Source organism: Camponotus vicinus, unplaced genomic scaffold (genome assembly GCF_025532165.1).
Source record: "Camponotus vicinus isolate PSW18456_S1 unplaced genomic scaffold, iyCamVici1.0 SCAF_11, whole genome shotgun sequence".
In the NCBI taxonomy this organism is placed as follows: Eukaryota; Metazoa; Arthropoda; class Insecta; order Hymenoptera; family Formicidae; genus Camponotus; species Camponotus vicinus.
In genome coordinates, this window is record NW_028141947.1 from 8,962,287 (window position 1) to 8,986,781 (window position 24,495).

Genomic DNA, 24,495 nt, shown 5'->3' on the forward strand with positions numbered 1-24,495 from the left:
CAATCACATTCAATTATTATCTATTATATTAAAGAATTTTTTTATTTCCTCCCTCTATTTTATTCTAAAACTGTTTCTCTATAAACCGAATTTCTCTTTTTATATTATGGTTCAATTATTCTTTTGTCTCGTGATCATATCTGAGAAAAAAAATATATACCGCTATTATTAATTCAAACATTCTATAATTTATATATATTTTAAACTAAAGAATTTCTTATAAGAAAATCCTTAATCTATATATCTACTTTGATTAATTTCAAGATGTTTATTGCATTGTATATTTTTGAAGATATTTATTGTACATTTTCATGTACATGACTACAAGTATCTCTCTTTTCTAGATAATAAAATATAAAATATAATTAATACATATTAACAAACTTTATTTTATTTAAAATTAAAATCTATATCTATATTAAATATAAATCTATATCAAAATGTATATCTTTATCTTTAAAATTAAAATTCCATATCTACGATTTACAATAAAGATAATTCCTTTCAAAAGAACGCAAAAAGTACAAGGTGAAGAAAAAACATATTGACAACAATAAAATGGTAATTTACATTAATTAAAAACAATCGCTTATTTAACATGTGATTTTCTTTTAATCAATGTAAATTACCGTTTTATCGTCGTCAACATGTTTTTTCATCTTGTCCTTTTGTGTTCTTTTGACAAATATAACGCAAGTTTTTATTTTGCGTTTTTAGTCTGCGTATGGGGAGGGCTTCAGTTGCCTACATTCCCGATTGCCAACTGCTTCGTTTGCGCACAACATTTTGCTGACAGCTTCTTTTGCCGACATTCCCGATTGCCTACATGTATTATTGCACACACGATAAAAATGAAAATACGAAAGTACGATTGCACACATGACATTATTGCGCACATACACATTGCACACATGACATTATTGCACACATATACATTGCGCACATAACATTATTACGCAGTTGCACATTGCGCAAACAAAGCAATTGACAATCGGGAATGTAGGCAAACGGGACCCCCCCCTGCGTATGTAAGCTAAAAATAGAAAACGGAGAGAAAGAGGGGAGACATAGTAGAACGAGAATTTTTGATTAACTAGTACTCTACAGTATGTAATATGACTTTCAACAAGATACTGCTATATCTGTTCTGCTATCTTATAGATTACTGCGTAACTCTCTTTCTCATTCTCTGTATGTGTCAAAACTAAAATTATGTTTCTCAAAATCAGTCTCATAATCGATATAAATAATTGAACCATGTTGTAGCATAGTGAAGACGTATCTTATTCATTGCTTGAAAAAATTATCCTGTGACATAAAACGCAAATTTATCATTGTTGTAATCAATTAATTATTTTTAAAATAAAAGAACGCAAAAAGCATGATGAAGAGAAAACATATTGACGACGGTAAGACAGTAATTTATTAATTAAAGCAAATATGTAGATTAAAAAATTTTTTAACAGAAATTCTTTAATTTTAAATATATGTAAATTATGAAAGTTTGAACGACATATATTACATGTTGCATATAGAGTGACTCATTCTTTAATAGACTTATTTTTTCATAATATTCTTTCTTTAAAAGAACTAATTTACAGAGATAACGCTATTTTTAGTTGGTGATAAAGAAGTGAAATACATTATGGACATTATCAATGTGTATAAGCACTATATAATATATTGTGTTAACATCATATAATATATATACATATTTTAAATTAAGAGAACAAATGCACTTGAAAACGATTAAAGTATTGACATCTGAATATGTAGATATCTAACAGAAACTACCGAATAAGACGAGAAGATGCTTGAAATGAATTTCAATTCGCGATAAAGGGGTATTCTATAAACTTTGGTTACACTTGATATTGTTTGGTAAATTTTGATCTGAATATTTAAATGTCAATGCGACTAATATATAGTTGTGCTGTAAATAGCGTCATTTAATGCACAGTTCTGCAAAAATTATTACCATATTGCTGATATCAAATTGAATTATCATGAAACGTAATGGAAACACACTGACAGAATTGGCCTAAGTTCATGTGCTCTTTCTTTCTGCATTTTTTAAATATCCTTCTCAAAATGTTCTATCTATATATTCATATCAATTAATTAAAGTATACATCAAAATCTTTTTTGTTATTTAAAAAAGTAAATAAGTACCCGAATATTTTGAATTATGCAAAATAATTTTTAGATATGTCTAAGTACCTAAAAAAATGTTGCACGTGTAAGAATAGTATCAAAATCTTTGAAATATTTTTTTATAAATCATATTTTTCGATCTTTATATATTTTTTTTTTTTCTTAGTTTAAGTTTAAGTTTGTTTCATGATTTCAAGATTTTAAGGATTTAAAGATTTAAAGATACAAAGGAATAAAGACTGAGTTTAGAGTGTATAGTTTAATAGTATGATAATATGGAATAAAATAAAATGAATATGAATATAAATATAAGTATAAGTATAAATACTGTAAAGATTGATGTATTGAACAGGAAGTCTATCCTAAGCCGAAAGGCAAGAATTAATGGAAAATAAATAATATATTTTTTTCTTGTAAATTATTTATTATCCTATCATTTCTTAATCTATTCAGAAATAAATTATGATTTGAATAATCATTCAATTCAAAGAAATTGTAATTTCATCAAAAATTACGAACGATCAAAGTCGTCAAAAATATTTTTAAATTTAAATCATTATTACACTGTAGAAAAAACTCAGTACAGTATTAACCAAAATATAGCTATATATGTAAGAAAAGAGTAAAAAAAAATTGAATATGTTAACTCAATGTGTGTGTGTGTATGTGCGTGTGTGTGTGTGTGTGCTGAGAAAAAAATTGTTTTAAAAATAGTTTTATAATTTTGTAACTGCATTATTCCTTTTAATTCTGCAACACGAAAATATCACAAATTTCAAAGTCTTAATTAAGACTTTGAGATCAAATTTGTATTATACTTGTACATATTTATTTTCTATTTTTTTATCCATTTTACTTTTTTTCGTTTTTACCTCTTGTTAAAGATCAATAATAGAAACGAACAAAAAGATATAGTACGATATTGATGTTTTTATATGGCCTCTAATTATTTACATGTTATTATTTTGTAGTTCAAACATCAACGGTGGATGAGCATATCAAATTAATAGTTGAAGATAAGAATATACTCGACCCAAAATTAATTGATATAACTGCTAATGATTTTCCAGATTGGTATAATGAAAAATTATTTAAAGAGTAAGTATTATGTGTAACAAAACATACTGAAATTCTAATATATGTTAGTTTATATATTAGAATTCATGAAAAATGCATATGATTGGTTCATATATGGAAAATGTGTATTATTTTTCATTCGGATTCATACATTGTTTTATTAGTATGCTACAAAACTAACAATAACAAAAACACTTTAATTTCGTACGATTTATAGTTGATTATATATAATATATATATATAATGAAGCGCCAACCACACGTATACGTAATATAATATAATTTTATAATGTATAAGACATACATTACGCGTTGCTTCGTAACTTATAAAATAAAAAACTTATTGCAATATTATATTGTTCATATTTTAAGCACTTTTCGACGTAAAAAAAAATGTTTAAAGAAATATTAATCAAATAATCAAAAATAAAAATATAATTAAATTAATTCCATTTTCGTATTATTTTTTTATAAATATAAATATATCAAATAATATGTCAATCAAGAATTTAGAAGATTAAAAAATTTATAAAATTCTACAATACATTATGACTAACACAAATTGTTTTATATACATAAGTTATAAGTTTTATATACATAAGTTAATCTTTATTAGCAATAAATTTATTATTAAATTAATAAGATATTTAGAATTATTAAGAATTTATTAATAATTTATAATCCAATTATTAAACTAGTATTGTCCACGTTAAATTTACAAGTTACAAATAAATTTAAATTTAAATTTTAGAGGTCAAAACTATTACAAGCGAAATATGTTACTGGCAGAAATGAGTTATATAATCAGCATTATTTCAATCTTAGCAATTCCAACTATACGGCAGGTATTCAAATTTTATAATTTTGTACTAATAATACACTAAATTTATGAAAATAATCGAAATGATCATTTTCGTAAAATGGCCAGTGTTTTCTACATTTAATAATATTATAATAATCTTAATAAAGAATAAAATTATATATAAATTGCAACACGTTTAATAATTTATTATTATTAAATAGAATATGTAATGAAATAATATTTAGTAAATAAATGGTGAAAAATGTTTTTTTTTTTAATAGGTGATCAAGTGCACAAAACAAAGTAGTACGCCTTGCGCGGCTTTCAAAAGACACCTTATATCGCAATTGCATGTATTCAACACAATCATATGCGATCCAAGTGACCCATATTCTAAGTAAGTTTTTGCTGAAATGTTCTTTCTTAATGTGTATCTTTATCACAATATTTTATTATTTAATATATTTATTATTATTTATTATTTTATATATCGAAGAAAATTGCAATTCTTTTTGTCAAATTTGGATTTTTATGTTTCTCAAAGGAAAAACAACAAAAATAATATAATTTACTAATTTTAAATAATTTTAATTAATAAAACTAAATATACAAATTAAGAAATTCAATTTATTATATAAAATTTAATAGATTAGCATTTGATACTTCTTTATTAATTTGTAAATAATATACTTTATTGTAATAAAACGTAAAATACAATAAAATGTACTCAAATTAAACCTTTGATCAAATATTTAAAAAATTTTATTGTAAAAAATATATAATATATAAAATTATATATATATATATATATATATATATATATATAATTTTATATATTATATATTTTCAGTTGGTATAAATCGATAAATATAGTTCGCTGGAAACATAATATAACTACCAAGATATCAAAGCGAGCGGGTTTAGAAGGAATTCTTCAGAAAGATATGGCACTCACACAATGTGCTTTTGTCGCATACATCTTTATTGTGACTAAATCTTTCAGTCCGTGTAATAAATTAAAAGAAGAAGAAGGATTTAATCATTTTTGGCGTGTGATAGGCTATATGATAGGAATTCCTGATAGGTAATAAATAATAATTTTAAAAGATGAATTTTATTGTATAAAATTAATTTAAATGTTAAACTCTAATGTTCTGTCATATAGTTTCTTTAAAAAGTTATATATATATGGTTTATAAAATTAATATATATATTTTAATTTGTTACTATTTTTATTTATAGATTAAATATATGTCGCAAAAGTGCAATGGAAACTCGCGAATTGTGTGAGAAGATTGTCAACAATATATTTGCGAATTATTTGAACAATGCTTCACCGGACTTTTACCATATAATATCAATTGTATTAGATGGAATCGGGCATATGGACATTACTTTGAATAGAGATGCTTTGCTAGCATTTACTTATCGGCTATGTAATATTGAATGTAAGAGAGAAAACTCGAGTATTATTTTATTAGCTAGATATTATATACGCAAATATTTACCAATTAAAGGATTGATAAGGCTCATTTGTTAAAAAGAATTAAAACTCCCCAAGTTAAAGAGTCAAACGCAGAATATTAATGTGTTAGTTTCAGAAAAATTAATTTTTTTTAAACTGAATGATGTCTGTACGAATTTTACTTGATCAATATATGTATATGTTATTATATATATTATATTTATATATTGTATATGTCTATATATTATATATATATATATATATATATATATATATATATATATATATATATACAAACTTCACATATAATATTTATATGTATATGTAATATAATCATTCATATTTTAGATAAAGCGTCGCTTGGATGGTATAGTTGGTTGAATATGAAATACCGCGCTCTCATTTTTAAATTGTATTGTAAGTATCAAGTAATGATCAGATATTTCATCGCTTCCGATATTCGAATGTTATTCCAACATCCAATTTATTTGTCATATTTTTAGTTTTACCATATATCGGACCGATAGTAAAGATTTTTTATAATTTTATGATGGTACTCATGTATTGGAGCGCGACGACATGGCCTATACTGGCATGGCTGTCATTTGGAAGGAAAAACTCTTGGATCGATCTTTATCCTACAAGAATTACAAGTAAAATTCTTTAATATAAAAGCTCTACATTCACAAAAGTTATTATAGATATTAACTTTTTTAACTATAATTTTTTAATAATATATATTTTATTATATTATATTTTATTAACTTTAATATATAGAGAAAAAGAATTAGAGAAAGGAATAAACAAGATAAATTATCAAACATTGCCACTCAATAAATTTTAAGATATTAATACCTTATAAATAAATCTGTGTTCAGATGAAAACTGCTTAGTTTTGAAAGAGATATTCCACAATTATATTATCGATTTTATTTTAGATAAGAACACTTAAAATTTTAAGGATCATCTTTATTTCTTTTAACAAAAGTACATATATTTTTTAAATAAATAGATTTTTCTTACTATTTTATATATTAAAATATTAAAATTGGAAGCGCATAAAAAAAACAATAATTTATGATATAATTCAAGATATTCATATTTTAATTCATATTTTGACATTTGTGACATAATGATAATAATAATCATCATCATCGTTGTACGGAATAAATACACATTTATAAGAGGTATACAATAAAATTCGTGATTTAAAATATTTTTCAATGATTTTATTTTAATACTTTTGTACAAAGAATAATGAGGAATAAATTAATTAAAATAAAAAAATATATAATTGCAATTCTATCTGAAATATTTTTTCTACAAAATACATATCTTAAAATTTCTTTAAGATATCAATTTTTGATTTAATGAAATTAATAAAATTTTTGATTGTAAATATTGTCAAAGTTTATATAATAAATAAATTTATGGAACAAAGTGAAACTAATTAATAAAAATAAATATTTGTAATAAAGTAATAAAAAATAAAAATCATTCTACTTTACAAAAAGTCTTTTATACATGTATACATATACATAACATATACATATATACATATATATATATATATATATATATATATATAAAATAAAAATCAAATTTTTGGTCACATCATATCATTGTTGGTTGATTATTATAATTGATAGAATTTAATTTGAAAACTTTAATTATATATTTTTCTACTTATCAATTGAGTCAAATACCGACAAAGTGCTTTACTATTTGATTATCTTCTACTGCTACGAATAAGAACGAAATAAACATATCGTCCGTCAGAGAGCACTATAGATCATTTTTCGCAGCATTGCGTTAAAAATAATATAGCTATATATGTATCTATTGTCATTTTTTATTTTCATTTATAATTAGAAAAGATTTTTTGTAATATTTTCCACAAAAAAATTTTTAATAAATTCTTGTGATGATCTATGCGACTGCACATACGTAGGATCTTTCTTTGCATTGAAGAAAAAGATATTATTTAGATCATAAATTAATAGAAACAGTTTCTGTGATTGACATAAATAATGTTAATGTTAATTTTTTTTTAGATCTCTCATCGCTTACATTTTACATCAATGATAAATATCGTTCGTACTAATAAAAATTAATTTTATTAATTAATTATTAAAGAGTTATACTACTGATAAGAATTTACTAATTTTAAATACAAATCAGAGAAAGAGACAGAGAGAAAGAGAGAAATAAAATGATCGGTTATTATTTTTTTTAATATTTATGATATTTTATTAGCTGCCAAGATGAGAGAGTCAATATATGACCTTATCAAGATAGACCACAGACTGTTTCCTGTCCTGAAATAATTCTAGAGATTGTACCACAAAACGGGAAATGATTCTTATGTTCTTGATACAAATAATATGATTGTAATTATATAGAATTATAATAAACAAATGTATGTTATCGTGCGTTAATTATGCGTAAAATTTAAAGTATTCTATGATTTCATTGATTACATCATAAAATTTTTTAAATTTCCTCGCTCTCCTTCAAATATCCTCGTATAATTTAGACCGATATCCTCAGTGTTTCAATTATGTACGTAATCGGCAATATATCTCCGCGACAATATTATGTAACACCATATAACATTTCCCCGAAGATATTCATCATCGAGAAAATATCTTGCGCATGGAATTTCCCCTTCGTTTATTCGTCTATATCGGTAAATTCTTGCCGCGATCTCAGGAGAATCCTCCTTCTTTCTCCTCACGTTGTACGCGACCAGAAATCATTTTTACGCGGCTCGCGTGATTCCAGGTCCGCCGCATCCTCGATTCGAGTTGGTTAGAGAGCCTCGCTTGCGTGCGAAGTGAACCTTCGCGCATACACACACACACACACACACACACATATATATATATATATATTTTATATATATATATATATATATATATATATATATATATATATATAATATATATATACACTAAGAGAAAGAGAAAGAGAGATTCTCGCACGCACATACACATCGATATAAACGCACTGATGTACATGCATACACCTGCTCTCCTTCTCTCTCTATGTGGAAGATGACGAAGGCGTATATAACGCGCGGGTCCAAGTACATAATACACAGCCATATATCCTTCTGTCCCGCAGCTACTCTCCCTCGACCCTGTCCCCTCTTCTCGACTCTACCACTCGTTCGTTCCTTGGCTCACCGGCCCTTTCCTCTCGCCACCCTCTCCCCCGCAGCATCACCCGGCTCTCCTCACCGCCGCCGTTGCCGCCAGCGCGACCTAAACGAGATGACTCGTCGTAAGGACAGGACGGCGCGGCAGGGGAAAACAGGGGAAGGCAGAGCGCGGGGGCGGTCGGGAGGGTATCACAGACCGTCCGGAGGAGAAGGAAGAAGACGGACCCTCCGGTCCTCGTAGCACAAAGAGATCCGCGCGCGACCGCCTCTAAAGCCCGATCCATACGCCAACGTTTCTCCTCATCCCTCGTAATCATTTCGCGCCGCTATGAATTGCGAATGCCGCGATGCGCCGCATCGCTCGCTTCTGTCGCTCCTTCGTTGTCGCGCCAGTTGGAAACCAGGGTAGAGACGAGAGTAAGGGAGGACCGAGGGCTTGCGTTGGGATGTATGTTCTACGATCATACACGTCGATACGTATTTCCTTGGAAAACGACGAGGATTCGCACGTTATTTCGAGGAACAGGAGTAAGAATATTAATAGTACAATGGATTCTGCCTTTCGATCAGATAGAGACGATCGAAACCTATGGAAAACGCTATAATAAAATAACTGCGAGAATCGATAATAATTATTAATTAATTTTTTTCTCCTTTGTAACGTAAGCAGGATTCTGCGATCATACAAATGTATCTCGGGTATCCGACGCTTTTCGCGAAACGCGCTTCACGCAAGTGCAGAGTTTGCTGTAAATTATGATATATGATCGTGTCGCAGAGCGACGTATTTAGCAGTATCGCAATTGCCAACGTGGCCGACGCGAATTCATCTCGCCGCCTGGCACAGCAGCGTCCAATTTTCGTCGCGATCCAGTCGGCTCGCGTTTATATTAGAAAACGTAAAAAATCGCGCAGCTGCCTGCGCGTCGCACATGTATGTACGTATTGCGAGACATGGATAAAGTAGACGTTGCTTCGCGTTGCCGCCCGTATAGAGAGAGCCCGAGAAAAGAAAATTCACTCTACCGAGCGCGGTAGAGCCGAGGCGGAAAACGCAGACATTTCTATTTTCACGAAACAGATTATTCACGATTAAACACCCTAGCGCGATCCTCCGGTCGACGAAAATACGTGGATTATTACATTTCTACCTCGCATCGCGCTGCATTAGTCAGTTTCGTAATGCGAATTACAAATACGATTGCAGTGTATAATCTGTCTATAATATTCTAGGAATATTGAAAGAAAGATTTTGTGCCGAAAAGAAATTGATAATGATATATTTGCGTGCATGTTGTAAGAAATACATGTAAACTTTATGAAATTTATTTTGGAGATTTAATAATGTATTTTTAATGCAATGTTAAAAATTTCAAGTATATGTGCATAAAGTATAAAGTAAGATATCTATGTATATAAGGCGGATATGTATAATTTGATGAGATGATTATTTTATTAGCATTGCTAATTAAATTACACGGATCCTATGATTATCGTTTTTTTTTTAATACTTTGACTTATTATAGATAATTTTATTATATTAAATTCTTTTTATATTAGCGTGATATTATTTTGCCGAGCTTTTTATACGAAAACGAAAGAAGCGTTTTGCGTAGTCGGTGAGAGTAAAAGGAAATGTGGCTACGAGCTGCCGATATCGTGATCATGATCGATGAAGGAGAATGTCTTTGAATCTATCGCCGCTTTCTCGCAACAGCTTACTCTCGACGCTCTCGGCTAATGAACAGATTAACATTCTCTTATAAGATAAATGAATTACGCAAATGGTTCATCTGCGTTCCCAATGAGTACTCTTATATCTCATTATTTATTATTCTATATTATTTTAAGACGTAGAATAATTGCGAATACTTTACAAAAGCATTATGCGAATTTTTTGCGAAAATTCGGCGACATTAAAAAAAAAATTTTAGCATTGTAAAATATTTTAATTACATGTAGTTATTATTTTCTTAATAAAATGATGTAATTATCATGATTAATAAATAAAATTATAGTAGCAAGTATATACGATTAAAATTAGAAGAGTATCTATTAAGAAATTATTTAAATTCTTAATAGATACTCTTCTAGTTTTAATCGTATAATTTCTTAATAAAATGATGTAATTATCATGATTAATAAATAAAAAAATTATAGTAGCAAGTATATACGATTAAAACTAGAAGAGTATCTATTAAGAAATTATTTAAATTATTCAAGAATGACTAACTTGAAACTTCATTTCTCGTATAAAAGATTCACTTACATGTGTATAAAGTCATTTATATATGCATACTTTAATCTATAATATATAATGTAATTTTGCGCAAATGAATAGTGAATTAACTACGGATATCTGATGCTAGACGGTAGAATTTCTAACAAAGGACTGAATGAATTATAGCGAGCGAAAAGCGACCGCGCAACATTCTGGCAGACATCTCGCAGATGTTTCTGCGGCGATCACGCGACACAGGAAATTCATATACCCGATGAGAAGAGAACGGATAGATACCTATGTGAGAAATTTTATATAGGAAACGCATCCTGCTCTACGTTCTAAGCATATTACTGTCTTGGAAAATTGTCGGCTATCAATAAAGAATCGAATATATGTATATTGGCGTTATACCGCTATTACTATAATTAATCCGTAGAGATTGAAATATGAAATCGATAAGATAAGGAAATAAGAAGAGCGAGATAAATGCGCAAGATTTTCTGGAAATTCCAACTACCGTCTTATCCGCTTATTATCCGCGCAAACGATGAAACGTGCGACGCGGCGAGCGAGTTTCACGCCGGCGAGAGAAGAAAGTCCGGTGTATGCTATAATCTTCCGCTCTTTTTCTCCTTCCTTTTTTTCCTTCTTATCCGAGAGCTGCGAGCTAGCGATTCGCCGCTTCGTGTATCTTTCACGCTGCCAATTGGGTCGCGTCGGGCTGCGAAACCGTGCGCGGCTCGATGCGGAAAAACGACGGAGCCGTGCGACCGCAACGCGTATCTCGCACTCTCGTCGCTCGCAGCAGGTGCTCTCCTCCGAGAGGAGACACCGCCGTGTAAAAAAATTCGCCGCTACGGCAAAAGAAGATGGAGAGAACGCGTTCGTGTCAGGCTTTCACGTTCGAGTTAAGCTAGATAATGGCCAACGGGCATCGCGTATGATCTCGGACGCGTATTGCATCCGCTCGGACGACGACGCAACGACGACGATAACGACGACGAGGCGCTTTTTTCCTCCTCCTCCTCCTCCTCCTCCCTCTCCTCGCGTCCCTCATCCTTCTCCCCTTTTCCCTTCCAGCGCGGTTCAAGCTTTCCGCTTCCCTGCTCCCCGCGCGACCAATTTTCCCTCGCTCTTTCTCTCCTTTTTCCTCCTATTCCTCTCGCCACTCCTTACCAGGAACCTTCTCCTCTTTCTTTCGACGTTGTATAATTCGCGAGCTGTATAACCGAATGTGGAGAGCCGCGGCTCTTTCTCCGGATGGGAAACGACCCGATGCCCTTTCTCGACGCGTACGACAAGGAGACGTTCATGCGAAGCTCGGGTCGATTCAGGGAGGCACGTTATCTCTAATTTCCTTCATTTCAAATGTTTGACTAGTACTCTCACAAAAGAAAGATATATAGATAAAACACGCTCCCATTATTCTCATACAAAATAAAGGGCCGATTACAAATATTAATGATACGATTATCTTCAATTCCTTCTAATCTTATCTCGATTTATGGATTTCTATCGGCTGTCAAATATTTTCTTCCTGAATCTGACATTATACTCTTTATCAAATAAATAAATGACGTACACATACGTAAGCTTTAAATTCCGACGTAAAAAAAGCGAGTAATTTTCTCGTAAGGATTTATTCGCACTGCTCAAACTTTAGGGAGCAAAATGTGCATTTGCATATTATAAAAAAAACGATAGAAATTTAAATATGGAATATTCCACTACTCCGAGTGCACTCTCGTCTAGTTACGGTGCCGCGCGCGTGTATCCTGGAAATTAATAGCGATAAATATTTAACGAGAATCTATCAACGGGGTCCACGCCGTTCAGTGAACCATCGCGCGCTACGTAAAGGAGACACCCGTTAGGTGGTCGGGTCATGCGGTCCGCGCGAGCTATTCGTAGACCAATTAACGTAGTTACAGGGGAGCAGAGTTCGCCAACGGCGGAGGTTTTATTACGATTACGACGGGAAAGTAACGAGGTAGCTGTATCGACCTTATCACAGACCTGCTATCCGTTGCTCATAGAAATAGTACGCTCGTTTTATCGAAATACGTCGAAGGGGCTCGTCTCTCTTAGCTCACCTCTGGAGAGTATCTAGTAACAAGAAGACGGTAAAGATCCTAATGAAGCCCAGTAAATTATAATAAAGTCCGTTCTAATTTAAGTTTAAACTGTTCCGCGCGCATAAATCTGCGTGAACAACAAGGCGAACTATGTAACTTCCATTATGCTTAGCTAAATAGATAAAATTGAATGTCGCTATAGCAGCGTACGCATAATGCATAACAGCATGAATAAACAAATGTCAATAACAGCAACACGAGGGGATGGACGGATGATATTAATTCATGAGATTATTCGAAGTGGCAGTTTATTTGGCGAGTCAGATATAATCAATCCACGATATTCAAACGTAATGATCTGGTTAATATATTGACCGTTTAATGGTTTGTGATCATCATTGCATGCAATATTTATGCGCACATTATTAAATGATTTTTCGTAAGATTTTATCGCATATGTGGAATATTTTCTTACCTTATCACTAGGTATTACTTTTTATTATTAATTTCTTCCTCCTTCACGATTTACAAGTTATTCCTGAGATGTACTTTTTTAATTTCTGGATATTCTGAAATGAAAATGTCACTGGATCAAAAGAGCATAATAATGTGTATTGTGTAAGTTGGAGAAAAAAGGAAAGAACTAAATTATTAACACACTATTAATAACGATCTTTCAATAGAACGTAACGAAAAATTCTTTCAAGCATGTATCGAAAAATATTAAGATAAAAGCGAAATCAGTGATAATATAAATTATAATCTGACGCATGTGGTCAAAGACAATCAATGTAAACAAAGATAATTTGATCTTCGTCGTACGTAATCGAGAAATATTTGTTAATTATGTAGCGTTAAAAGGAAAGTAAAATACAATACATTTAATTATAACAATAAATGTTTAGTATAAGGAGATCTCTTCTCTATATTTTTAACATCTTTCATTTTTTAGTTTCTTTTTATAATCCTATTTTAGTATAATAATTTTACATAAATAATATTGCGATAAATATATTATTCGCACACACACAGATTCTCTCTCTCTCTCTCTCTCTCTCTCTCGATTTCTACGTTTAAGAAAAAAAATACATTACTTTGAAAAAAAAGAGATCTTCATATTAAGCATTTATCTTTGTCTCAATATTACGCTTACTTTTTCAGCAATATTATTTATTTCAATTAATTTAATTTCTTGGTAATATTAAAAGTTTAATAATACCTGGAGCTGCATATATGTATAGTGATTGCGTAGAATTCACTTGATTGAAATTGCCGTACACTCGCGTTGATACATTATAATATTTGTACGTAATATAATCAATCGCATTCGATAGATCTCTCGATAATTTCCTCGGCACTTCCGATACTTATTTCGGCATCCCCGATATTTATTTCGGTATTTCCGATACTGTTTTCGACACTCCCGACATCGCACACTTACTCGCGGAAAATGTAATATTTTAAATGTGCATAACACAATCGTCCGACACTCACCATTTTTCGATATACTATTTATTGCGGACAACATTTACTCTCGGTAACCTAACTCAGTCATAGCTCAGATGTAATGTAAGAGAAACAAGTGATTCTTATGATTATAACATGATTATGTCTGTAACACAACACTAATTATGACTCCGTTCTTTCGGCACTCACAATGTTCGATCGCCATTAAACTTGTACCACCTGAATGTAGCAATATACAGAGCAACTTTGCGAATATGGTTGTCACTACGTGCATCAATTAAGCGCTAATTACTAAACGTGATATTAATATATATTAAATATAAGTGCGATATTAACGCGTACGTAGATCGAATATAAAAAAATAAGGATGAAAACCAAGTAATTTTTATCACTAAAATTATTAACGCGTTGCAATATTTATTACATAATTAATTTATCATTCTGAATACCTACGTAATATTATGGAGAGCTCAAGTGACGCGTCCGCGAGCGAGATTCACGGAAAATTCGACCAACCCTCGCGATAATCGAAACGTAACTAAGCGAGAAACTGTTCGGAGAAACGTCAGGCTTGCTCGCGGAGCGAAGATTCTCGGAAAAAAAACTCGGCAGCTATGTTTTCAATGCACAGTAGTGAAGTGTACGTGTGCACGAAGATACGTCGCGTGTGTTGGCCCGTTTAGACGATTTCTATAGAGATTGAAACGAGATAAACGCGTAGGCCCTCAAAAAAGGATAAAGACTCGCAGTAAAAGAAGAGGAGCGATGCTTCAACGTATTTATCGTGCTTTTCAGATTTTTGTCTAGCGATAAATGTAAGAATTATACCTCGAATACGATAAATGCTAAGCTCCCATGTTTTGCGAATTGTTGATAAATATTTATTGCAAACTGAGGCGACATTAATATTTACCGTATTCAAAATATGATAACCTATACACAATCTGTAAATCTCAATTATCACGAACGATTGTCTCATCTTTAAATCAAGGATTTTACTTTTTTTACAACGTGCAAAGCAACATATATAGACATTTGATACAAGATTGACGTAAAACATATGATTATGATAAAAATTATTATATGTAATATTAACCTTTCTTTTTATATGGTGAATATATGTGCGTCACCTTTAATAGAAACTAACGCTCAATTGATGCACGTTGTGACAGCCATATTTAATTGGCGATAACCTCGAAATTGAGAAACCGAATGGCAATGCCATAACGGAATAACTTGGTCATCTGTATGATATGCGTGGCGTCTGTAAGTAAATATACAGTATCTCTCGAGAATGTCGGCAATATATATATATATATATATATCGAGCGACTATTGCGTATTATGCGTAGATATAATATATCGTATCGATAATCACGTTGATAGCGGAAAATGCGACAATCCCGTCGTATAAATTGCGCGCGATCGTGACTACAAGCATTGTTGGGCGAGTAAATGTTTAATATGGAAACTTTACCGACTTTTTGAAAACTCCCATATAATTTATGCCAAAGCGCGACGTTAATTGAAAAGCGAAAACTCATCCGACATTCCCGAACGCTTGTAATAGTCATGTAAATGCAGCGTCAGATGGCTTAACTCATTACCTGTAACAATGCAATTTCGAAATGTTTATTTTGAAAAACAAATAGAGACGCTAACGCGGAATAACCGCCGTTAAAAAGAATTACTATGAAAATATATTACGGGGAAAAAATAATTACGCTTCTAAATACGTCATTATACTTCTAATACTGTAAACGCTAAAGTAGCATGAAACGAAAACGCCGAAATATTTGAATTCGTCATTACGCACGTACATTAGAGCACTTTGTTCGACTTAAATGGAGTATCGCAAATGTGTCGGCACATTCAATTAATCAAACTCCATTTTCGCCGCTGTTTATTTCAAACATTTGAATAAAGAACCGGCTTCCGCTTTTAATACAGATCCATCTCATTGAATGCGCGCGCGCGCGCGCGCGCGTTGATGTACACCGCGCTTTTCAATGCGAAACGTAAATAACTCAATACGCGCTTTGGCGAACCAATTTTTTTTTTTTCGCGTGTATTCCATTTCCGCGAACGCGGGCGAATTATACGTCGAAACCTATCAGAATATTACCCCGCAACGAACCTTTACCGAACGTCGTGACAACGAAATATCCACGATCTCCCTCCCCCCCCCCCCTTTCATTCTACCTCATCAATCGCCCGTTGTAACGACGACGACGAAAACGACGACGGCTACGTCGAGGTCGGGGGGAAACGCGACGCTATATATGTCGTTACATCGCGATCGCGGCTGTGTGCGCATCGGTCTGCGGACACCCGTTAGATGGTGTAGGATGGGGGAGGGACGGTGGGCCAGGTGGTCCGTCGGTGCGAATATCCATTATAGATTCGGCGGAGTGTAGCTGTCGTACGATCCTACCCGCGGCGGCTTCTCGACGCTCGTGTGTGCGCGTCGCGCGTCAATGTGCCCCCGTTAGTAGTACGTATATACCGATTCTCCATCTCTCTCTCTCACCGTATATATTCCGGCTCGAGGGATCTGCGCGCGCGCGCGCGTGCGCGCCGCCATGTCAGTGTGTGCGGGCCGCTGGCCGTGGTTCGTCGAGCGGCCGCGAGGGCGCTGGAGTCGGTGTCCGCGGCGCCATCGAGTCACTCCGCCATCGGTGCCCGCGACGTATGGACGTGTCGTGCCAACGGGAGACGTGTGACCGTGCACGGCCTCTCTCCGGTGATCTTGGGCGGCCGAGCGCGACGAGCGCAGAGTGTCTCAGTCGTGTACGGCAAAATCGCGTCGCACATACGTGCGATACGGGTGAACGCGTAACACGGCGGATCGTATCGTATGTGTTATCCGTCTACTGCAGTGCGTCGAGTGCGCGGGAGGGAAAGAGAGAGGGAGAAAGTACGACGCGCGAAGACAGAGCGATAAAGACAATACGCATCGATTATCCTTTGTGCGATCCATCCATCCGTTCGTTCGTTTGTACGTCGCCGAGACGCGACATGCAGTGCCGGAACTCTCGCTTATCGTGAAGATCCATCGGCTGCGGCTCGCGTTACCTGTGTTTGAACGCAAGAGCATCGAGCTTTCCCCCTCCATCGAAGGTCTTTGCGACGCGTTAACTCGGACCTTACTTCACACCGTCGACGCGCGTGACAACGTTCGTGTGAAGCGTACGCTGGATGTCTAGAATACGCTCATATTCCATCGCAGCCGTGACTGGGTTCCGGGAATATGAGTAACGAGTGACGCGCGCGGACAAACATGATGTCGTTCGCGAAATAGCGGCGTCTGGGAATAGCAGAAGAAACAGAGAGAGAGAGAGAGAGAGAGAGACTCCGCTCGCAAGCTCGTGACTTGTCATTGTGCGCGACCGAACGACGCAACGCGACGCGACGCGAAGTGACGTTGTTTCCTTTTCTGTCTTCGTCGGCTTGGAGATTCATCGAGTGAGAGAGAGAGCAGCCGTCGTGCCGGTGATGCCCGACAACGACGAGTTCTCGTGAAATCGCGGAAGGTGACACGGCGCGTTTGTGCGTTGCAGGAGTAAACGGCCCGACGACCTCGGACGCGACAAGAGGGGGAAGGAGCCCGGCGAGCGTGCCACGGAGGAGTTTCTTCGCAACGTGAGTTTGTACAAAGTGATCTTATTCTTCCGTGCTTATACTTTGACGGCTTACATCGTATCATGTGTCCCGTGCGAATTCGTTAAGGTTAGTGCTAAAGTTGTATTTCGAGATTTGACATTACGCGAAGAGTGACACGATGTTCCGTCAACGCGATATCAGTGAGCGTTTCTCGTAATAACGATAATGAATAATTATCGCGATCCCTTTTATAATAAGTTTGACATTTTTTTTCACACGCATATCATTGCGTATTGTTTCCTAATGTCTTTTTTTTATTTAAAAGAAAATTAAACGCGAGAAATTCTCACTGAGAGCAACTCTGTTAATTTGTTTTATTAAAGCGAAACTTGGGGAAATTTAATTATTGGAGTAATGTGATCCTACTTGTCTCAAGTAATAAAAAAAATTTGAATTTATCTTTCCCGAAAAAAGTCAATAATCTTAAATAAGTGCCATTAATTAATTTACACTTTAATTAAAATTTATTATACAAAAAAGTTTATTTTATACAAATTCAAAATTATGTATTTTCACGATAAAAATATGAGTACATCTTTTACAAGTATATTTTTCCGTGTCTGTAATATAAAAAAAAGTGGACAAAAAATGTATTAACGAGTACTTGTCACTCGTGTGTATTATATTGTATGAAGACGTGAAGGAATGAACGGACGAATGCACGCACTGCGAGTGAAATATGTATGTTTGCATTTCCCTCATAACGCATGTATTCGGTCGTTCTATTACGCATTCATACGATAGTGCACGTGAACGAAAAGTATTCGTGTGTTTCGTAGAAAAAGAGAAGCAGGACACATTATTTTCCGTCTTTCCTCCTCGCGTGCCTGAGACGTTTCAGATTTTAACTGACGTCGTTTAATCTGTCTAACTTATCCGTATCTTTTTTTTTTCTAAAATAGCATTGTTATACATATATCTTTATTTAAAAGCATGGAACATGTATAATAAATTGCGATAAAGCGGCATGTTTTTTTTTCTTCAAATTAAACAATATAATAAATTTTAAAGAAACAATTTTTTATTCCTCTTGTTTCTATTATGTTTCGTGCTTTTAGTTAAGTTGTAATCTATGCAAAAAAAAGTAAGGTTGAGTCGCGAGCACGGTTAATGTAAAAGTATACTTGAAAAGGATTCTGAAAAAAAAGAAAATACCATAGTCGCGATACCTCGTCACGAAACGATACCGGGTAATTTCGTTAATGTCGTAACGGATCGTCTTGAGCGTCCTTCGAGACGGCTCGTCCTCGCGTGGAAGCGAGGCGAGTAATTAGACGTGTCGCGCGAGAAACGCGTTTGTTAGCGATCGCGATCGAAAGTTCCGCCTCGGAGAAATCTCTGTCGCTTCTCCTCTCCCGGCGCGAAAAAAATCCTGGAGAAGGAATTCGCGGCAAGACGCGCTTCGCGTAATCGACGCGTATAAATCGCGTAACCGTCCGCATCGTTGTTGCGGAATATCGGCTCTGATTAACGCTTTTCCGCGCTTACGTAACTTGGGAGCGTTACGTGTGGCAAAGTGTATACGAAAGTCTGACATCACCGAATTATTATTTTGTATTCACCTGCTGGATCTAAAATAGCTTGAAGGGCAAAGGGTTAATTCTCTCTTGTACGCGATATGTTATCACGGCTACTGTAGATTTATTTATAAGCCACGAGTGACTTTTTTTCGTTAGACTAATTCGCCTGATGATTGATGAACCGGTTAAAATCCACGGCTTTGGAGCAGATGTAGAGAAAATATATTTAAAGATTTAAATAATTGCATATTTTTATATAGATACATCTTTCTAATCATTTCTATAAAACGATAAATTTGTATTAATGATGCTATTAAATTTTTATACTTATCAATTTTTTAACGTTAAAATACGATTGCGTGTCTAATGAAAAAATAGCTTAGGATACACGCCAGAAATATAAACCGAACGTTGTCGACATAAAGTGAACCGGCGTCCAAATTTATTTCCCTAGCCGTGAGAAAGGAACATAAATACTCGTCGCAAAATTTTTTCGGGATCTGAAGCTAATTGTCTTTGTCAGTAGAAATATCGAGCAAATATTTTGCATTCTACGCAACATATATACATATATATGTAATTGAAAAATAATTATTTAATATTTAATTTTATTTAATATTAAATCTTGAACATTTTTTTGCACGATCGCTCGTGTACGCGATAGTTAGTCTGAGAAAAGAAATTAAATTTCATCAGTTTTCCAATAGACATGTCCCTGAAGCTTAAACGATCGTCGACGAAAAAAAACGGAACCGGTGTGCAGTTCTCATGCGATGAATGCACCGGCTCTCTCGTCTCGTTCTCAGAGCATGCTAAGCCGGCAAAATCGAGAACCGCCATCGGTAACGGATCTGCCTCGGTTTCGCGAGCGGCTTCCTCGCATTTTACCGTTAACGACCTAAATCGCGCGTCGAGCAACAAGAGATGCGCGTCGTTTCGCGAGGGCATTTCTTACGACAGTCGAGAACTTGTGGCCGGCTCTCTTTCTCTTTTCGCGTTTTTATCGGCGAGCAATTATAAGGCAAAGATCTCGGAGAATAAATTCGCCTTTGAAATTCAATAAATTCGTTTAGCAGAAACTTTTGTTCTCGCTGCAATCACAATTCTTGATCTTTTACTGGTGCTCGATTAATAGTGAAATAGGAAAATCAGTTTATATAATCTAAGATATAATAAATTCTCAAAGTAAATCGGTTTAAAAAATTTGCATATCTACGTTGGCGTTTTATGCTCATCTTGTGGGTTGCATCAAAGTAAGTAGGTAAGAACTACTGGCTTATTTTTTCCATGGAAAATTAAATACCGGTCTATAAGTTCACATAACGTGACATTGTTTGTCATCGCTGTATCTACATAAGCAACAATAGTTTATGTCTACGTGAACTATCGCGTGATCTATGTAGGCGATGCATAATCCATGAACCGTGCGTGAGCCGTACACACTTCTGCTTAGTCGTGGATTTAGCTTAACGCGGGAGAAGCACACTGCTGCGGTTTGATCGATGGTACATACGTACTCGCTTGGCGATGAGTCGCATCGTGTGTCATCGTCGTCCCATCGATGTTTGCCTCGATCGAATCGTAACCGGTGTGCGTATCGCGCATCTCTTGCCAGAGCCATGCGGAGTTTGCTCGTGAATTCTTTTTTTGTAGACCGCACGATGACGCGATGATACCGAATTAACCCGCGAATTGCTCGCGTTGCGCCGACGATTGTGATTTCTGCGGGTCCTTCGATCGATCGAGCACCAATTGAAATTTGTCGTAAATAAAGAAATCGAAAGAAGAAAGACGAGAGCTTTAATTATGATGGAAAATTTAAAAAAGTCGAGAGAAGATGATAAAAAAAGCTTGCTTATTAAAGATATTCGATAAATTCGCACAATGAGATGCTTGTTTTGATCGCGGAGTATATTTGTCGAGCGAACAACGTCGGTCGCCAATCATCCTTAGATTACTAAATTCCATCTTTTTGTTTTTGTCAACGCGGGGAGGTCGCGTTTATCGCATCGGAGAATATACGAAGCACACAGACCGCGCTGTTATCGGTGATAGGTGCGCCTTGCTGGTGATTAAGCGGTCGATAACGCGACAGAAGGCCGCGCACGACTATAATCTCCCATTCAGTTGGAGTTCCGTTTTAACGAAATTGCGTTCATGTCGTAATCTCGCGTAGAGAAAGAGAGGCGACCAGCATTACGCTCTATAATGAATTGCTAACGATTGAGAATTAATCAAATATCGCAGTATTCCATGATCAATGACTTTGCACGATTATTTTTTACATGTCGGTTTTATTGTTAAATTTTTTCAATTTCAAAAGTATATTCGAAATATGCAGACGCGTCTCATATCGAGAAATTATATATATGTATACACATATACAAAAAAGATTATATACAGGGTGTATCTGAAATGATGCACTAAACTTTAGGAGTGTATTCTAGAGGTCGAAATAAGACTTTTTTTTTCTTATGAACATGGGTCCGCAAATGAACCCCTCTCCTAAAATTCGAAAATGTGTAAAATTGACCAAACACCCGCAACGCAAATTTATTTATCTCTCACGAGAGGGTGATAGGTAACGTCAATTTTTTTTTTCTGAAATACAGCCAATTTTCAATTTTTTCCCCAAACTTTAGGGTCCTCTAGCTCGGAGGGGGGTTCATTTGCGGACCCATGGTCATAGGAAAAAAAAGTCTTATTTTGACCTCTAGAATACGCTCCTAAAGTTTAGTGCATCATTTCAGATACACCCTGTATACACACACACACACACACACACACACACACACACACACACACACACACACACACACACATATGTATACATACAAGAAATTATATATATGTATATATATATACACAAGTACATGACAAATTGTTTGCTTCACAGCTGATTGATAATGCAATTGCTTTAGATACATAAGTGTTATCATTTAATCATTACTGATATTACATGATTTACAAGTCATTGTGTTATATTAATCGACTTGTTGTAGATTATTAAAAAGTATATCCTAATCTAATACTCAAGAGTATCAAAAATTTTTGGCTAAATTATTTTTGAAGATTAACGAAAACATTTAGTTAGATAAAATATCAAAGATCCGAACTTTATTTACGCATAGAAGTTTGCGGGTTGTTTTGAACGGCCATTTAAAACGCGTCACGGAACTGGCGGCTGTTTCGTGCAACGGTCGATCGTCCTACGAAATCGAAACGTGACTAATCGCCGAAGGCGAGGAATGCCATGGCATATGAAGCAGCTGATACTATCAGTGCTGTAAAAACGAGTAACGCACGTACGTTAGTCTTCGCGATCGACGACAAAGAGACTTAGCTTAGGATGAATCAACATCGTACAGATGGCACTTATTAGTAAGATATATATTTCGTGTAATGTTTAATCGATTGTGTTTAATATCCCTTGAATAATTTGAGAATTTCTCTAATATTAATTGACGATCTAAAATTAACTAATTATAGCTGTTAAAGAGATATGAAAAAAAAAGAAGACACCTCTTTATTCGAGTGAAAATTTTCCGTATTACAATGTCAAGTATTCAGTTCTCTTAAATATTAGATTTTATTTTGAAGCTAAAGAATATATGAAGTTTCTAAATATATCTCTAATTATCAATAAATAGCCTTCACAAAGAATTCTTTTCCGTCAGTAACTAATTATAAATGTATTAAAAAACATGAGTATATAATATACAATGTGATACATGTGTTGGTATTTCGCGCAATTGATATCGACTGTTGCATTCGATTAGCTTACCGTGCGCGCGATATCCACCGAATCTCGTGACCGGCTGGCGTAATCTGTATACCGCAATTAGCATACATGAATAAAGAAACCATGAATCTGAGTCTACTAGCCAGCACGTCGTGAATGAATACGAATATATTTATGACTCAACTCATTTTATTAACTCATTATTCGAATGGTCAATAGACATTTTTTAAATAGGCTATTAAATATATTTTAATATCTACAAAATTTTATGTATATCTAATTTATATATAATATCGATCTACTTCTTGAAATTATTCTGAATCGCAAGAAATATTGAAGATTGAATGGTAAAAAATTCCTTGAGCTTTCTTAAGTTAAGAATCTAGCAGCCTTCGATTAATTCTCTAAATTCAATGAAATTATGGTGATTTTTATGTACGCTTCTTTGAGAAGATGTTTTCTCTGTCGAATAATTTACAAATCTCATTATGCATGCACATTCGAAAAATGTTGAAGAATCTTAATGTACCTCGATTGTATCTCAATTGTGTGGATTACAAATTAAATTAGTTAAAGAGGATAGACATTTCGAATAGATTTATTGAAGGATTGTATTTTTAAATGAAACACTCTTATCTCAAAATATCTTCTGCAAATGTGTCATATAATCATATATTCGATAAGTTTGGTGAATAGATGCGCATGTTCTAACTTTGCTATATTTAACTAAAAGTTCCTCATGTCAATCTCGAAATACGGCGACAAAAACAAAGAAACTGCCGGAGAGTGTTGCAAACTTATTACTCTTATCAGATATGACATGATATTTTAATGCGAGAATGTTGTTACAGTTTTAACAACTTATAGTTACTATATTAATATGATTTTAATGTATAATTGATTATTATATATAAAAAGTTATAATTATATTACAATTAATATATTAATTAATATATTACAATTAATACATTAGCATTAATATATTAATATATTAATATATATATAATTATCTTATATATAATTCTCTTACAGTTAATATATTCCATTTTGTGAGAAAAAAAATAAAAAAAAATTTTTAAGCTTTATGCTTTTTTACTTTCAAATTATAGCAGCTCCATTACAATATAACATCCTTCTCGTATTC

General features: G+C 33.8%; 2 protein-coding genes across 21 annotated transcripts in view; both read left to right on the forward strand.

The window, feature by feature from the left end:
- Positions 1-690: 690 nt before the first annotated feature.
- On the forward strand, positions 691-7,935 carry LOC145961524 (uncharacterized). Of its 5 annotated transcripts, XM_083081812.1 has the most exons (10): positions 701-1,191; positions 1,267-1,409; positions 3,126-3,252; positions 3,982-4,075; positions 4,314-4,429; positions 4,883-5,116; positions 5,275-5,480; positions 5,846-5,914; positions 6,001-6,150; positions 7,754-7,935. In XM_083081812.1, exons 2-10 carry the CDS (start codon positions 1,382-1,384, stop codon positions 7,822-7,824), a joined length of 1,095 nt encoding a protein of 364 aa, XP_082937938.1. In that variant the 5' UTR covers positions 701-1,191; positions 1,267-1,381; the 3' UTR covers positions 7,825-7,935. The 5 variants fall into 5 exon arrangements, with proteins under 5 accessions (XP_082937941.1, XP_082937938.1, XP_082937939.1 ...); XM_083081813.1 differs by having other exon boundaries at positions 701-1,409; positions 7,552-7,935; XM_083081811.1 differs by having other exon boundaries at positions 701-1,409.
- A 9,148-nt stretch (positions 7,936-17,083) lies between these two features.
- Positions 17,084-24,495, forward strand: part of LOC145962111 (bromodomain adjacent to zinc finger domain protein 2B) — a 157,364-nt gene continuing 149,952 nt past the window's right edge. For 8 of the 16 annotated variants that reach the window (XM_083082961.1, XM_083082962.1, XM_083082963.1 and 5 more), the window contains exon 1: positions 17,085-18,068. The gene's annotated coding sequence lies outside the window, so the exon portion shown is untranslated. Of the gene's footprint in view, positions 18,069-18,136; positions 18,156-24,495 lie in introns of those variants that run through there. The other 8 variants (XM_083082950.1, XM_083082956.1, XM_083082958.1 and 5 more) reach the window with 2 other exon arrangements.

Bases quoted from the DNA above. Each gene is read 5' to 3' on its own strand.
- LOC145961524 (XM_083081811.1), top strand. From the start codon at position 1,382: ATGATGAAGAGAAAACATATTGACGACG. The intron at 4,430-4,882 runs GTAAGTTTTTGC...ATATATTTTCAG, and splicing joins CCAAGTGACCCATATTCTAA to TTGGTATAAATCGATAAATA. The intron at 5,117-5,274 runs GTAATAAATAAT...TTTTATTTATAG, and splicing joins ATGATAGGAATTCCTGATAG to ATTAAATATATGTCGCAAAA.